Genomic DNA, 15,598 nt, shown 5'->3' with positions numbered 1-15,598 from the left:
AGTTGTATTGCTGTAAACAGATATGAGTGTTTTAGAGCAGTAAAACGTAGAATGTTGATGATATTTCATCGCTGAATGGGCAGTTGTTTTGTAAAAATTGCAATAAGCGAATGAATGCTAACTTTAGCCATGGTTTGTGAGTAAGTGGCTATATGAATAAATAGTAATGCAAAACCTTGGATATCTTGTATATCTATTGCAGTTTGGGCAATATTGTAAAGCAGGAGATAGGAGAGGCTACATTTATACAAAATGAATAAAGAGAATGGAACATTTTATTTCTAGGAAACAAAAGTTAAACATAATATAGAGTTAGTACTAAAAACACCTTGAGGAAAGTTATTTTCTGTGCCCGAGAAATCGTTTTGTATCAATATCAGCAAAAGGCGCACGCGTTAAATGATTCTTTCACTGAAGTTATTATTTACAGCAAGATGCAATACTCTAGGTGTTCAAAGTTCTCCTTCCAAGTGAGGATTGCATCAATGTGAAATAGTACGCTGCCTTATTCTGTATAGTGGGGTCATGTTTGAGGTTCTCCAGCCTTCTCCAAATATCAGGTCATCTCCTGCCCCCTCCATGGCATAGAAGATATGCTTAGGGACCTCTGCTAGTTTTTAGGCAAGTGTTTTTTTTTTGTTTATTCTGTCCAGCAATAGAAACTATCTGGTGGCCACTGTGGATTCCTGAACACCCAGGCTTGTCCAATACAAAGAGCTCCAGATAACGAAGATGAAGTAGGTTGCCCAGAGGTATGTACCACTTGTTTTGCTTCTTATTAGGACTGTGTTATGATGTGCTGTTCACGTTGGACACCAGTGTGTGTGGACTTTCGGCAAAACACAGAGAAAAAATAACCTAGGCACTAAAAAACGTAGAAGATGAACCTTCATTCTGATATTTTGCTTAGACTTGTCACCCTGATAAAATAAGATTTATAGTTTTTGATGGAATACTCGGTGCATTCCTGGGAATTCCTTAATAGTGTCTGCCACGTGTCTTGCTCGTCTTGATCTTCTGGGGGAAGTAGAAGATACAGAAAACGAAGGCCAGGAGAATGAAGACAGATGACAGGCGAGTTCCCAGGAAAATCCAGGCCAATGATGATTTTGATATATTGGTGATGTTAATCGGACAGAAGCAAACAAATGATGTTTGTGGTGTCATTGTGGTTTTGAAGTCTTGAAAATCTAAAACCAAATAAAAGATACAGGTAATCCTGTGACACTTACTCAACTCTGATAGTTTAATAAGACCTGTGCCACCATAAGGTGGATCTAGCCAGTACTCCGCTAAGAGGCCTGGTCCAACACTGGAGCCTGCATGGGGGTTCACTCTAATGCTATTTAATGCAGTTGGATAGACAGAAATGTCTCAGCTAACTGTATATAAATAGAAACATACTAATGGACAATATCCTTTACCGAGCTGTACTTACAACTCTCGTTCTAACCATGTCTTGTTATGGCAGGTGGGACTGATGTCAGGCCATTTACTCCCAACACATAAAGGAAGTCCAAGTGGAGAGAAGAAGAATCCCGAGTACAGCCTGTAGCACTGGAGCTGTGTATCTGGTTTCTGTGTGTCTTGTGTATAGGTATCTGGGTGTCTGGCAGTGTGTATTGGTAACTGTATGTCTGTATGTGTCTGTGTGTCCATCAGTGAGTAACTGTGTGTCTGGAATACACAACCTTAAGTGTGTCATTTCTGTGTCTGGAAGCATGTGTGTGAGTGTATCTGGGGTTCCCTGTTACCCTAAAGTGTGGTACCATGTGCCATGTTGATATTATTGAAATGAATAGGATGTTACCCTGTCTTTACATACCGCTCTCCAGCACAGTGACGGTGATGGTAACGGAGTCAGACTGAGAAGCATCATATATCGTTACCCTGTATTTTCCACTGTCTTTCTTTTGCAGTTGGTTAATGATTAGAGACCCATTCTCTGGCACGATACGCATCCTTCGCTCATAGCCGCTTGATGGGAAATGTGAGGTAGAGTTTTCCTTTTTGGTGCATACGCCGAGAGTAGTGGGCGAAGTCCCGTCCAATTCCCATTTTATCCGGAGAACATCCTTTGGATTGGTTAGACTGTAGGATGTGGACAGAACGACGGAGCTGCCCTCATATTCATCTATAGATAACTGGCCAGCAGAAATGGAAAGAGCACAAACCGAACCTAGGAGAGAGTGAAAAATAAAGAAAATAAATCATTGTATTTTAATGTTCATTCTAAGTGCATAACCAACCTCTCAGATAGCCAAACCTCGGGCCACTTACCCTGCTTGCAAACCCACCTCTCCGTCCTAAACACAGCATGTCCAAGATGGTTTTCTTTGGTTTTGCAAGTGAAATATATTCATCCATACATGACCAAAAAACACACCAAACTTCCCCACTGGGCCACCAGGGAATCATTATTATATCACTTGCTAGGCCACCAGGGAAGCATTATTATATCACTTGCTAGGCCACCAGGGAAGCATTATTATATCACTTGCTGGACCACCAGGGAAGCATTATTATATCACTTGCTGGACCACCAGGGAATCATTATTATATCACTTGCTGGACCACCAGGGAAGCATTATTATATCACTTGCTGGGCCACCAGGGAATCATTATTATATCACTTGCTAGGCCACCAGGGAAGCATTATTATATCACTTGCTGGGCCACCAGGGAAGCATTATTATATCACTTGCTAGGCCACCAGGGAAGCATTATTATATCACTTGCTGGGCCACCAAGGAAGCATTATTATATCACTTGCTAGGCCACCAGGGAAGCATTATTATATCACTTGCTGGGCCACCAGGGAAGCATTATTATATCACTTGCTGGGCCACCAGGGAAGCATTATTATATCACTTGCTGAGCCACCAGGGAAGCATTATTATCACTTGCTGGGCCACCAGGGAAGCATTATTATATCACTTGCTGGACCACCAGGGAAGCATTATTATCACTTGCTGGGCCACCAGGGAAGCATTATTATCACTTGCTGGGCCACCAGGGAAGCATTATTATCACTTGCTGGGCCACCAGGGAAGCATTATTATCACTTGCTGGGCCACCAGGGAAGCATTATTATCACTTGCTGGGCCACCAGGGAAGCATTATTATCACTTGCTGGACCTACGGGAATCGTTATTATCACATTAGAAAAAAATGAAAGCAGAATAGGGGACAGAACACACATCCAGCCAATGCACCTCACACACCCCAAACGCAGCCACCACACATTACATTGCTTTTTTTGCAGTGGAGCTCTATGATACTGTTGTGCAAAATTCACATTACTCTTGGTGTTTTTTTTTAGCAATGGAGCTCTGTGATAAACCACTATGAACATCACTTTTACTGTGGAGGAGCTCTGTGATCCACTTATAACCACTGCCCATTAGTGTGAGTTTTACAGCTGTGGAGCTCTGTGATCCACTTGTACACACTGACTGCATATTACTGAGTTTTACAGCTGTGGAGCTCTGTGATCCACTCGTACACACTGCATATTACTGAGTTTTACAGCTGTGGAGCTCTGTGATACCCCCATACACACTGCATATTACAGAGTTTTACAGCTGTGGAGCTCTGTAATGTGCTAGCTCAGTTTATATATAATACATAATACTAAGTATCATTTTGCCTGTAGAATTTGCACGTATCCAACTGGAAGACAGCTAGCAGTAATTGGTTTAATATGTTAATTTATGAATGACCGCCTTTTCACTTTCTATTTACAATATACTGTGTGCGGGGTACTCAGTGAATTTAAACCTGAGCTCGGTATGAGTGCCAGAACACTGTCTATATTTTCTATACATTTTGAGTGCAGTATTTGGTGATATTTAGAAATGTTGCAATATATATTGAGTCAAAGTAAAAGACAAACTATTATTACACCTATTTTATACTATTAACCCATCTAGAGGAACTCGCTCTAATTATTCCATCGGTAAAGGTGTAGTCTAGGCTTCAAACCACCACAACCACTGTAGTGTGTAGCGTGTCGGCAGTCTCCTGGTGCTCTGCTACTGTATGTTATTGAAATGTTTTAAAATGGTTTCACACTTAGCTGGATTCCACGTTCCTGTACGGTAACAGTTCTGGATAATAAGCTAAAGCATAACTCCAGATTTACCAAGAGGTTTCAACTATTTCTCATGTGAACCTGAGGTCAGTTATGTAATAACGCCATGCAAGCATTGTATATAGAATGGACAAGCACTTAACTAAAAGGCATAATGAAGGTATTATAACTGGACATAACAGAACTGGAAGGAGTAATACATTCTAATGGTACCTGAGATACCGAGGGTATTATAATGATCTCCCTTACCTGGGATACTGAGGGTATTATAATGATCTCCCTTACCTGGGATACTGAGGGTATTATAATGATCTCCCTTACCTGGGATACTGAGGGTATTATAATGATCTCCCTTACCTGGGATACTGAGGGTATTATAATGATCTCCCTTACCTGGGATACTGAGGGTATTATAATGATCTCCCTTACCTGGGATACTGAGGGTATTATAATGATCTCCCTTACCTGGGATACTGAGGGTATTATAATGATCTCCCTTACCTGGGGTACTGAGGGTATTATAATGATCTCCCTTACCTGGGATACTGAGGGTATTATAATGATCTCCCTTACCTGGGATACTGAGGGTATTATAATGATCTCCCTTACCTGGGATACTGAGGGTATTATAATGATCTCCCTTACCTGGGATACTGAGGGTATTATAATGATCTCCCTTACCTGGGATACTGAGGGTATTATAATGATCTCCCTTACCTGGGATACTGAGGGTATTATAATGATCTCCCTTACCTGGGATACTGAGGGTATTATAATGATCTCCCTTACCTGGGGTACTGAGGGTATTATAATGATCTCCCTTACCTGGGATACTGAGGGTATTATAATGATCTCCCTTACCTGGGATACTGAGGGTATTATAATGATCTCCCTTACCTGGGATACTGAGGGTATTATAATGATCTCCCTTACCTGGGATACTGAGGGTATTATAATGATCCCATTTACCTGGGATACTGAGGGTATTACAATGATCTCCCTTACCTGGGATACTGAGGGTATTATAATGATCTCCCTTACCTGGGATACTGAGGGTATTATAATGATCCCCTTTACCTGGGATACTGAGGGTATTACAATGATCCCCTTACCTGGGATACTGAGGGTATTATAATGATTCCCTTACCTGGGATACTGAGGGTAGAATACTGATCTCCCTTACCTGGGATACTGAGGGTATTATAATGATCTCCCTTACCTGGGATACTGAGGGTATTATAATGATCTCCCTTACCTGGGATACTGAGGATATTATAATGACCTCCCTTACCTGGGATACTGAGGGTATTATAATGACCTCCCTTACCTGGGATACTGAGGGTATTATAATGATCCCCTTACCTGGGATACTGAGGGTATTATAATGATCTCCCTTACCTGAGATACTGAGGGTATTATAATGATCTCCCTTACCTGGGATACTGAGAGCATTATAATGATCCCCCTTACCTGGGATACTGAGGGCATTATAATGATCCCCCTTACCTGGGATACTGAGGGTATTATAATGACCTCCCTTACCTGGGATACTGAGGGTATTATAATGATCGCCTTACCTGGGATACTGAGGGTATTATAATGATCCCCTTACCTGGGATACCGAGGATATTATAATGATCCCCTTTACCTGGGATACTGAGGGTAGAATACTGATCTCCCTTACCTGTGATAATAAGGATTTGCAGACACAGTGATGTGGTGGTCTCAGAGCTCATTCTTAAGACACAGAAGTAGACTGTAGCCATCACCCTGTCTCTGTGCACACAGGAAGCCTGTATTATGTAGGTGTCAGATATTAATAGGTAACCACTCTGTGATACTTCCTGTATATTCGGGGAAATCCAGTGCAGCATGCCATCCGGCCCTTAACCCCTTAAGGACACATGACATGTGTGGCATGTCATGATTCCCTTTTATTCCAGACGTTTGGTCCTTAAGGGGTTAAAAGGGAAGATTTATACACAGCGATGTATTTAGGATTGTGAACATGTTGTAGTGGACCTAATGTCCTCCCCCCTGGCCCCCACTCCTGAGTGGTGGGTGGGGGCCCTAAATACTAATAAGGAGGGGTGGAACCTAAAGTCCTCCCCCCTGGCCCCCACCCCTGAGCGGTGGTTGGGGGCCCTAAATACTAATAAGGGGGGGCACCTAATGTCCTCCCCCCTGGCCTCCACCCCTGAGCAGTGGGTGGGTGCCCTAACTAACAATAAGAGGGGGGACCTATTGTCCTCCCCCCTGGCCCCCACCCCAGAGCCATAGGCTGCTCACTGTTTAATAGACATGCCCCTACTCGCGGTATAGCGAGTAGGGGCATAATTTACTAATACTAAGTAATCTTTACTTAGTATTAGTAAATCTGGCTGAAAGACCTGTTACGACACTCACCGCCAGGGGAACGAAGCCGCCGTTTAGTGAATAATCCCCTTTCTCCAGAAATGCAGTTTTAATCCAGTCGATCGTCAAACTCCCAAACGGAGCATACGAACGCGGCAACTCCCAATCAGCAATTCAGTCGAAATCCTTCCACAGCTAGAAATAACGAAAAGTACTGTCCCAATAATAAATCCCTCCACAAACGAGACCAAGCTCCGTCTTGAAGGTCAAACAGGAATGTGTTTAACCCCTTAAGGACCAAACTTCTGGAATAAAAAGGAATCATGACATGTCACACATGTCATGTGTCCTTAAGGGGTTAATGGGGGCTACCTGCCCGGTATTTATGCGAGTCTCCACAAGGTGGACACTCCCCTAGGGGACCTTGTGGAAGACTGTACGATATATTGGACAGTAGCCAATCGCAGTGGCTTCAACATAAGCCCTTCCCATTTTACCCATAAATCCTTCTTCTCTATCCCGGAGATAATTAGGAAGAAACCTAATTATCTCCCAGGATAGAGACAATCGCCATTTTAAAATACAGTAGGAAAAATACAATTAAATACATAACTTGAGAAATACCGAATGCATATGGTTCGTGTAACGTATCCCCAGATAGCCTGGATCTGAGTGCATATTTCTACCGAATAGCGCTCAGATCCGATGTACCTAGTCCAATCGCCATGGAGTCAAAGTCTCTCACAGTCCTTCGGTATACGAATGACTCCATGGGACGGCTATCTGGGTAAAGTCCATACGAATGATATAAACTCCCGAACTGACCGGTGTTCGTACGCCTCGACGAAATAGAAGGCAGGCGGCGGCTTGCAGCGGTGTTCGGCAGATAGAGTATCCGTTTTTAGTTCCATGGGATTTGCACCGAACACCGCTGATTCTCCTCGTGTCCCAAAATGGCCGCCGCCTCGTGGTCGGCATACGAACGACGACCACCCGTACAAATGGAATGGAGAGGTGTCTGCGGTTAACCGCAACGTTCTAATTGAGGCCAAAAGGTTAACTAGCAGCACACTCCTCTCCTGGGTGGCCGTCCGTTCGGTAGTTCAATCGGTACTTGAGGAAACACACAAACAGGGGCATACGGACAGGAAATCCAGCAAAATGAAGGCAAACAGACGAACCAACAATATAAGTCTATACAGATGGATCTGTCACAAGACCAATTTAGGTCTTTCAGTCTTTTAGTAGATAGCTCCTTAATACCGTGGGAATTAGGGAGTTATCTACAGGTCTTGGGCCTGGAGAGGACTGCTTGCCAGCCTCTTGCCATGTGATTATGGTCCCTGGGAGATTGGGCCCTTTAAAAACAGTATTCGGCCATACCAGAGTGCATGTCACTCATTCTGGCCCTTTAAACACAGTGGGGCCATTCGGTACTTGCCCTGTGTGAGCGGTGATACCCCCAGATAGCTATGCCATGGAGCCTATTCATATAATGAAAGACTATGGCAAAGACTTTGGCTCCATGGCAATTAAACTGTATTTGTGTGGTCTGCGTGCCATTCACCTAATAATGTGCACGCAGACCTGAGCTATCTGGGGATATGTTACATGTCTGTATTTAATGTATAAAAAAGTAACTTTATGTATTTTAAAGTGTTTTACTGTCTTTGTGTAACCATGTGCTCAATGGAGTCTGCCTCTATCCCTGGATAATTGGATTACTTCCCCCCCCATTGTCTCCAGGATAGAGGCCTCTGTAAAACCTGTGTGAGACAGATTTTGCCATGCTGCCAGCCAGGGCCCAAAATATACTTTTACTAACTTTTGAACCCCTGGTCTGATTCATGCCATTACAGGGGGCAGAGACAAGTGGTCCTGTCCCCCAGCAGCAGTGTACCTTGCAGGGAGAGGAGAGCAGCGTCCTCCCTTCCCAGCGGCAAGGTGAGCTACAGGGATGCTGGTCGGTCGGCTCAGATCCCCAGCGGCAGTGTGATATACAGGGAATTGGGAGCCCAGTCTCCATTCCCCAGCGGCAGAGTGTCCTACTGGGAATAGAGAGCCCAGTCTCCTTTCCCCAGCAGCAGGACTCTGTATTGGGAGCAGAGACAGTCGGTCTCCCTCCCCCGCGGCTGGAAGTATGTTTGGGAGAGGAGCTGGTTACCCCCTCTCCCCAGCGGCAGCTTAATGTACCAGGGGGAGACAGTAAGCCCCACAACTGTGCAGATGGGACCGTGGTCTCTGCACATACAGCACAGGGGGTAGGGATGGTCGGTCCTGCCCCCCAGCGACCGGGCTGTTTAGCCAAAGAGGAGACAACCGGTCTCTCTTCCCAGCGGCAGCCTGATTTCCAGGAGGAGGTGATGGTGGATCCCGCCACCTTACAGCAACCAGCGTCCTGGGGAGTGGAGGCAACCTGCCTCCCTCTCCTCAACCAGCCAGAGGTACCTGAGGTAGTGGACCTCATAGATTTGTCCTGGAGACACACGCAGATGGCAGGTGGAGATGGGACCGAGGTCTCTCCACCGGCCCTACAGGGATGCTGGGTACCCGGCCCAGATCCCCAGCGGCAGTGCATCTCACAGGTAGAGGAGACAACCGGTCTCTCTTCCCAGTGGCAGCCTGAGTTCCAGGAGGAGGTGATGGTGGATCCCTCCACCTTACAGCAACCAGCGTCCTGGGGAGTGGGGGCAGCCGGCCTCCCCCTCCCACCGCAGCAGGAGATACCGGCTGAGGGGGAAAACAACCCTAAACACACTAGCACAGATGGGACCGCAGTCTCTGTGCCAGTCCTACAGGGATGCTCGACGGGCGGTCCAGATCCCCAACCTTCCCCGCAGGGATACCAAGAGGAGGTAAGCAAGCATTCCCCTCCCCTGCTACATCCCGACCGGATCCTGGGGGCAGTGGATGAGCCTACGATACCCACTGACCCCCTTCCAGCTGAAGAGCTGGCATCCGGGCAGAGTGTTGCTAGCCTCTGCCCTCCCTTTTTCCCTGGTCCAGAGCCTGATTTACCGCAGGCTAACCCAGCGGAAGAGCTGGCAGCAGAGCAGAGCGCCGCTGGCCTCTGCCCCCCAAGTAACCCCAGCTGTCTGCCTAGCTGCGCCAGGGAGACCGAGGAGGCTGAACTGTCCCACTACAACCTGGAACCTACAGGCCAGTACCATTTATTGTGGGGGGGTTACTATGTGAACTGTTTACTGTGGGTGGGCTGCCCGACTAACCTAGGTACTGACCAGCAGAAGGTCAGGTACCTGTTTAGTCTTCCCCCCAAAGGGAAGATGTGTGACGAAGTGCCCTTCGCCACTTGGGCCTGGAGAGGACTGCTTGCCAGCCTCTTGCCATGTGATTATGGTCCCTGGGAGGCCCTTTAAAAACAGTATTCGGCCATACCAGAGTGCATGTCACTCATTCTGGCCCTTTAAACACAGTGGGGCCATTCAGTACTTGCCCTGTGTGAGCGGTGATACCCCCAGATAGCTATGCCATGGAGCCTATTCATATAATGAAAGACTATGGCAAAGACTTTGGCTCCATGGCAATTAAACTGTATTTGTGTGGTCTGCGTGCCATTCACCTAATAATGTGCACGCAGACCTGAGCTATCTGGGGATATATTACATGTCTGTGTTTAATGTATAAAAAGTAACTTTATGTATTTTAAAGTGTTTTACTGTCTTTGTGTAACCATGTGCTCAATGGAGTCTGCCTCTATCCCTGGATAATTGGATTACTTCCCCCCATTGTCTCCAGGATAGAGGCCTCTGTAAAACCTGTGTGAGCCAGATTTTGCCATGCTGCCAGCCAGGGCCCAAAATATACTTTTACTAACTTTTGAACCCCTGGTCTGATTCATGACATTTTGTAATATGTTGTTCCCCTGTATGGATTGATTGTGGATATGTATTTTTATGTGAATGTGATGTATGGTTTTAAAGTTACAGAGTATGTGTGGAAACTGTATTTTTACTGTATGTAATAATTATGTTAATTGCTTATCTGAGGGGAGGGGATGTGTGGGTTGTACTGTTACTTGATTGTTGTTTTATGCCTCCCCCTGGGTGTGTCCTGTATGTGCACAACTGTAATAAAAAGCAGGCTGGGTGTTCCAGACCTGAGACCACTGCTTGACCCTCAAAACGGAGCCTTGTCTCGTTCTTGGGGGGGATTCACTGTATGCTGTTGGAGACTGATTGCTAGGAGTGTAAGCTGATGTATGCTTTTCCTGTTTGTCTGCTAGCAGCTATTCGTGAGGTTCCAGTTTGGAGTGCTATTTTGTATCCAGTTGGGGAGTTTGGTGTTCTGCAGTAGCTGTGCCTGTCTCTCAGAAAGGGACATATCGCCTAAACGGATTTTAACCCCTTGTCTGCTGAAACGGTCGTTACATCTACTTATTCATTCCTGTCATTACATTGACTGGCAAAGTAACTTACATTTTATATGAATGTATGTTACTTGATTGTTGTAAGTTTTGCAAATGCTTACAGCTGAATACTGGCTATGTATACAGTGTGTGACCTTTATGGGCAAAGCAACACAGTCCTCTAGGGTAACAGGTATAGAACAACAGTCTCTTATGCAAATAAGATGTGGTTTATTTACATCGTACACAGAAATCCATGCAGCAATCAGTTTGTTCAAAACTGCAGCAAAACAGAAAGGAAAGTCTACAAACAAATTCCTTGCTCAAATTCGAGCACTTACTAAACATAAAGTAATGTCCCTTACTAAACCAGTGTAATAATCTAAACAAATCAACACAATAAACATTGGTTTCACCAACCTTTAACACTTTTTCTGGTGCTGCTCTGCACAGACCTGCTCCCTGCAGGTCAGATTGTATCTCTCCCCTTTCTGCTCTGAGACCTGCTAATTAAAGCCTCAGCAGTTGCTAATTGAGCAGGTGAATGAGTACAGGCTATGCAGGATTCTGGGTCCTAAATACCTTCTTTCTATTACCCTCCCATAGACTCTGTCACAAGTGTAACATTCTTCTTCTTCCACTGGGTAAGTATATTAGTACTTAGGCAATACTGTGCTTCGGCACTTTCGGAACTTCGGCACTTCAGCACTTCGGAACTTTGACACTTCGGAAATTCGTTAATTTCAGAACTTCAGCAATCCGGCAATTCATTTATTCGGACATTCGGAAGTACTCGAATGTCCGAATTGCCCGAAATTCGGGCCGAAATGAATTGCACATGTCTAGCTCTGATCTGAGTGCCCAACATATCCAAAAAGCACTCAGATCTGTTCGGTAGGTAATAACCCAAAACAGTTCCATGAGAATGAGGGGGACGGCTGGTCAGCTTTTGGGGGTTCCTGTGTGAACACTGACGAACGCTCCCTGTGGCTATTAGGGAGTGAATGCTCCCCCAGTCGGTAGTTCATATCTCCCGAATGTCGTTTGTCTAAGTGGTTGGGAAGTAGAACAGGAAGTGGTACGAACTCAGCCAGGTTCGTGGACTTGCGTGGCCTAAAATAGTTACCGGCGAACGACGACCATGTACCACTGCCGGGAGACAAATTAACCACGTGCATTCGGTTATACGAATGGTGGCAACCCAGGGAAAGCACTTCAGTTAATGTGTCATGGTGTTAATTTGTGGTTAACTGTAGTGGAATCGCTGCCTGTTCGTGGGTTTTCCTTCTCTTTTAATGTGTTTCCTCAGTATTTTCATTTATTGTTCCCACTCCCCGTTCGGGAGTGCTCCCCGAAGGGAATTCATTTACCTCCTGAACGGGGACCACCTCAATACCTTATTTATAAAGTTAGGTTAGAATGTTCACAACTCACAACATAAGTGTCAAAACCGCAAACCGCAAGGGAAACAATTAATGAATGCTTCCCTGGGTGGCTGCCAATCGTACAGGCAAACACCACCAGGGGGAGCATATGTGGATTGTTTCCTGACTCGTTCGTCTCCTGAACAAGGACCTCCCTGGTGCCCCATTAGATTGTTCACACTTAATCAGAACGTTTGCACTCACAACATAGGTGTGAAACCGCAAGGGAATTAATTAATGAGTGCTTCCCTGGGTGGCCGCCGTTTGTATAGACGGGAAGCATTCATACTCCGAAAGGAGTCTCTCATGATGTGTGTAATTGGTGGCAGTGTACTCTGTACTGTGAATGGCGGCTGGCACAATGTGTGTAAGTAGGGGGCCGTACCTTGTACAGCGTACGGAGTCTCTCATGATGTGTGTAATTGGTGGCGGTGTACTCTGTACTGTGAATGGCGGCTGGCACAATGTGTGTAAGTAGGGGGTCGTACCTTGTACAGCGTACGGAGTCTCTCATGATGTGTGTAATTGGAGGCAGTGTACTCTGTACTGTGAATGGTGGCTGTCACAATGTGTGTAAGTAGGGGGCCGTACCTTGTACAGCGTACGGAGTCTCTCATGATGTGTGTAATTGGTGGCAGTGTACTCTGTACTGTGAATGGCGGCTGTCACAATGTGTGTAAGTAGGGGGCCGTACCTTGTACAGCGTACGGAGTCTCTCATGATGTGTGTAATTGGTGGCAGTGTACTCTTTACTGTGAATGGCGGCTGTCACAATGTGTGTAAGTAGGGGGCCGTACCTTGTACAGCGTACGGAATCTCTCATGATGTGTGTAATTGGAGGCAGTGTACTCTGTACTGTGAATGGCGGCTGTCACAATGTGTGTAAGTAGGGGGCCGTACCTTGTACAGCATACGGAATCTCTCATGATGTGTGTAATTGGTGGCAGTGTACTCTGTACTGTGAATGGCGTCTGGCACAATGTGTGTAAGTAGGGGGCCGTACCTTGTACAGCGTACGGAGTCTCTCATGATGTGTGTAATTGGAGGCGGTGTACTCTGTACTGTGAATGGCGGTTGTGGCGAAACCAACCTCGCCACTGGGCCCTGGAGAAGCCTGTTTGCTAGCCTCCTACCTGCTGACTATGGCCCCTGGGTTATTTGGGGCATATTGTACTGTATATTGCTGCTACTGGCCCTTTTAACAGCATCTATGGACATATTGGGACTTTTGGGACTACTGTCCCTTTAAGACTGTGATACATATTCTAGTGTACTGCCTGTAATATTATATGTGTATTTGTGTGTTAAGTTTATCCTGGGTGATTTGTATGCAGCATTCACCTGATTGTTCGGTAGAATAACTCCATTCAGTATATTGAGTGAAACTACCGAACAACCAGACCACCCAGGAATGAGTGTGCCTCCAATTACCGTTTGCAACAATGTTGCAAACGGGTAATTGGCAATCAGTGCAGTGTGGTCTGTGTCCTCTGGGTGGCCGCCATTCGGGAGCCGAACACGTGGCGGCGGCCATCTTAAACTACCGAACAGCGGTGTTTTGCCGTCGAGTGTCTGGAACTGAAATCGGACACTCGACTAGGCAAACACCGCTGAGACCTCCAGACTTCCAGGATTTCGTGGGGAAACTACCGAACGGCCCGCCATTCGGGAGAAAGAAACTCACGAACTAGGGGATTCATGCGAATCCCCCTTAGTCTCTATAACACCAGTAATTCGTCTGTTTCATTCCCTTTTCTGTGACCGACCGCAGGGCCAAAATGCATGGAACTGTTTTCGGATACTTTACCCATGCGGTCGGTCAAATCTTTGGAACCCCATATCTCCCGAACTGTTCATCCGAATGACTTGAATTTTGGATATGTTTCCCCCTGAATAAGGGCTATCCAGCAATGCTGGATTTAAAGGTGTACCCCCTGTTTTTGGAGTACATCCAGAACTTGGCTGGAAAAGTGTACCGGATAATTGGGTTTAATGTTATCTGAGGGGAGGGGATGTGTGGGCTGAACCATGTATGTGATTGGTTATTTTATGCCTCCCCCTGGGTGTGGCCTGTATGTGGATTATTGTAATAAAAGCCAGGCTGGATGAGCCAGTCCAGAGTTCCTGTTTTACCCTCAAAGTGATGTGTCGTCTCATTATTGGGGGGAAGGATTTATTGCATGCTGTTCCAGTTGACTGCTAGGAGTACAAGCCTATTCGTATGGTTCCTATTCAATGGTCTACAGCATTCATATGCTTGGGAGAATTTAAAAGGTTTCTCGGATTCGGTGATTGTGGTGTCTGCCAGAGTGCTTGGAGTCCTCAGGAAGCACTAGGAGCATCCATTAACGGAGGTACCAAGTCGGGGTGCCAGGCGATCCGTTACATTGGTGCCAAGCGGTGGGATGGCGTCCTAGTGTGAGGTAAAGCAGCTCGGAGACACAGTTCGTTTGGATTACAAAGGGAGGACAACGCTAGTACCCGTACAGCGTCCCTATCCACAAAAGAAGCAACTGCAGCAGAGCAAGCATGGCGCCTGGCTACACTCAGGAGCAGTTGGAAAGACAGGTTGCCATACGGCTGGCTTTCTTTGGACCCAACCCCTCTGAGAAAATTGTGCAGCTCATAAGGGAATCAACGGCAGATTTCCTGCAGCGCCTAGCAGATTTAGACAAAAAGGGAGCTGAAGGGGTCGTCCTTCCTCCCCAGCGGCAGTCTACGGTTCAGGGAGAGGAACCTGTTATCCCCTCTCCCCAGCGGCTGAAGGTGTGTAAGGGAGAGGAGTTTGTTACCCCCTCTCCCCACCGACAACCTAACCCACCAAGGGGAGACAGTAAACCCCTCACCAGCGCAGATGGGACCGTGGTCTCTGCGCCCTGCCTACAGGGAGTACAGAGGGTCAGCCCTGCTCCCCAGCTGCTGAAAGTGTGTAAGGGAGAGGAGTTTGTTACCCCCTCTCCCCACCGGCAGCTTAGCACACCAAGGGGAGACAGTAAGCCCCACACCAGTGCAGATGGGACCGTGGTCTCTGCGCCCGAGTTACAGGGGGCAGAGGTAGTGGGTCCTACCCCCCAGCAGCAGCGTGATTTATTGGGAATTGGGAGCCCAGTCTCCACTCCCCAGCGGCAGTGTGATTTGTTGGGAATTGGGAGCCCAGTCTCCATTCCCCAGCGGCAGTGTGAATTGCAGGGAATTGGGAGCCCAGTCCCCATTCACCAGCGGCAGGCTGAGTTACAGGGGGCAGAGGTAGTTGGTCCTACCCCCCAGCAGCAGAGTGATATGCCGGGAAGGCAGTGTGAAGTGCAGGGAGAGGAGAGCAGCGTCCTCCCTCCCCGGCGGCAGGCTGAGTTACAAGGGGCA

At 46.6% G+C, this 15,598-nt stretch overlaps 1 protein-coding gene across 1 annotated transcript; it reads right to left on the bottom strand.

Annotated features, from left to right (window-relative positions):
• Positions 1–485: 485 nt before the first annotated feature.
• Positions 486–5,866, bottom strand: LOC134615271 (uncharacterized). Its single transcript, XM_063459759.1, has 3 exons — positions 5,778–5,866; positions 1,826–2,179; positions 486–1,190 (listed from the first exon to the last, which is right to left on the bottom strand). Exons 1-3 carry the CDS (start codon positions 5,857–5,859, stop codon positions 979–981), a joined length of 648 nt encoding a protein of 215 aa, XP_063315829.1. The 5' UTR covers positions 5,860–5,866; the 3' UTR covers positions 486–978.
• Between the last annotated feature and the right edge of the window lie 9,732 nt (positions 5,867–15,598).

Source organism: Pelobates fuscus, chromosome 6, assembly GCF_036172605.1.
Source record: "Pelobates fuscus isolate aPelFus1 chromosome 6, aPelFus1.pri, whole genome shotgun sequence".
NCBI lineage: Eukaryota > Metazoa > Chordata > Amphibia > Anura > Pelobatidae > Pelobates > Pelobates fuscus.
The sequence above is the reverse complement of the archived record's forward strand: the minus strand, read 5'-3'. Positions and strand labels throughout refer to the sequence as shown.

Excerpts from the sequence above, each read along its gene's own strand:
- LOC134615271 (XM_063459759.1), bottom strand. The coding sequence starts at position 5,859 with ATGGCTACAGTCTACTTCTGTGTCTTAAGAATGAGCTCTGAGACCACC. Across the intron at positions 2,180-5,777 it reads GCAAATCCTTATTATCACAG|GTTCGGTTTGTGCTCTTTCC; the intron begins GTAAGGGAGATC and ends ACTCTCTCCTAG. Across the intron at positions 1,191-1,825 it reads CGTCACTGTGCTGGAGAGCG|ATTTTCAAGACTTCAAAACC; the intron begins GTATGTAAAGAC and ends ATTTGGTTTTAG.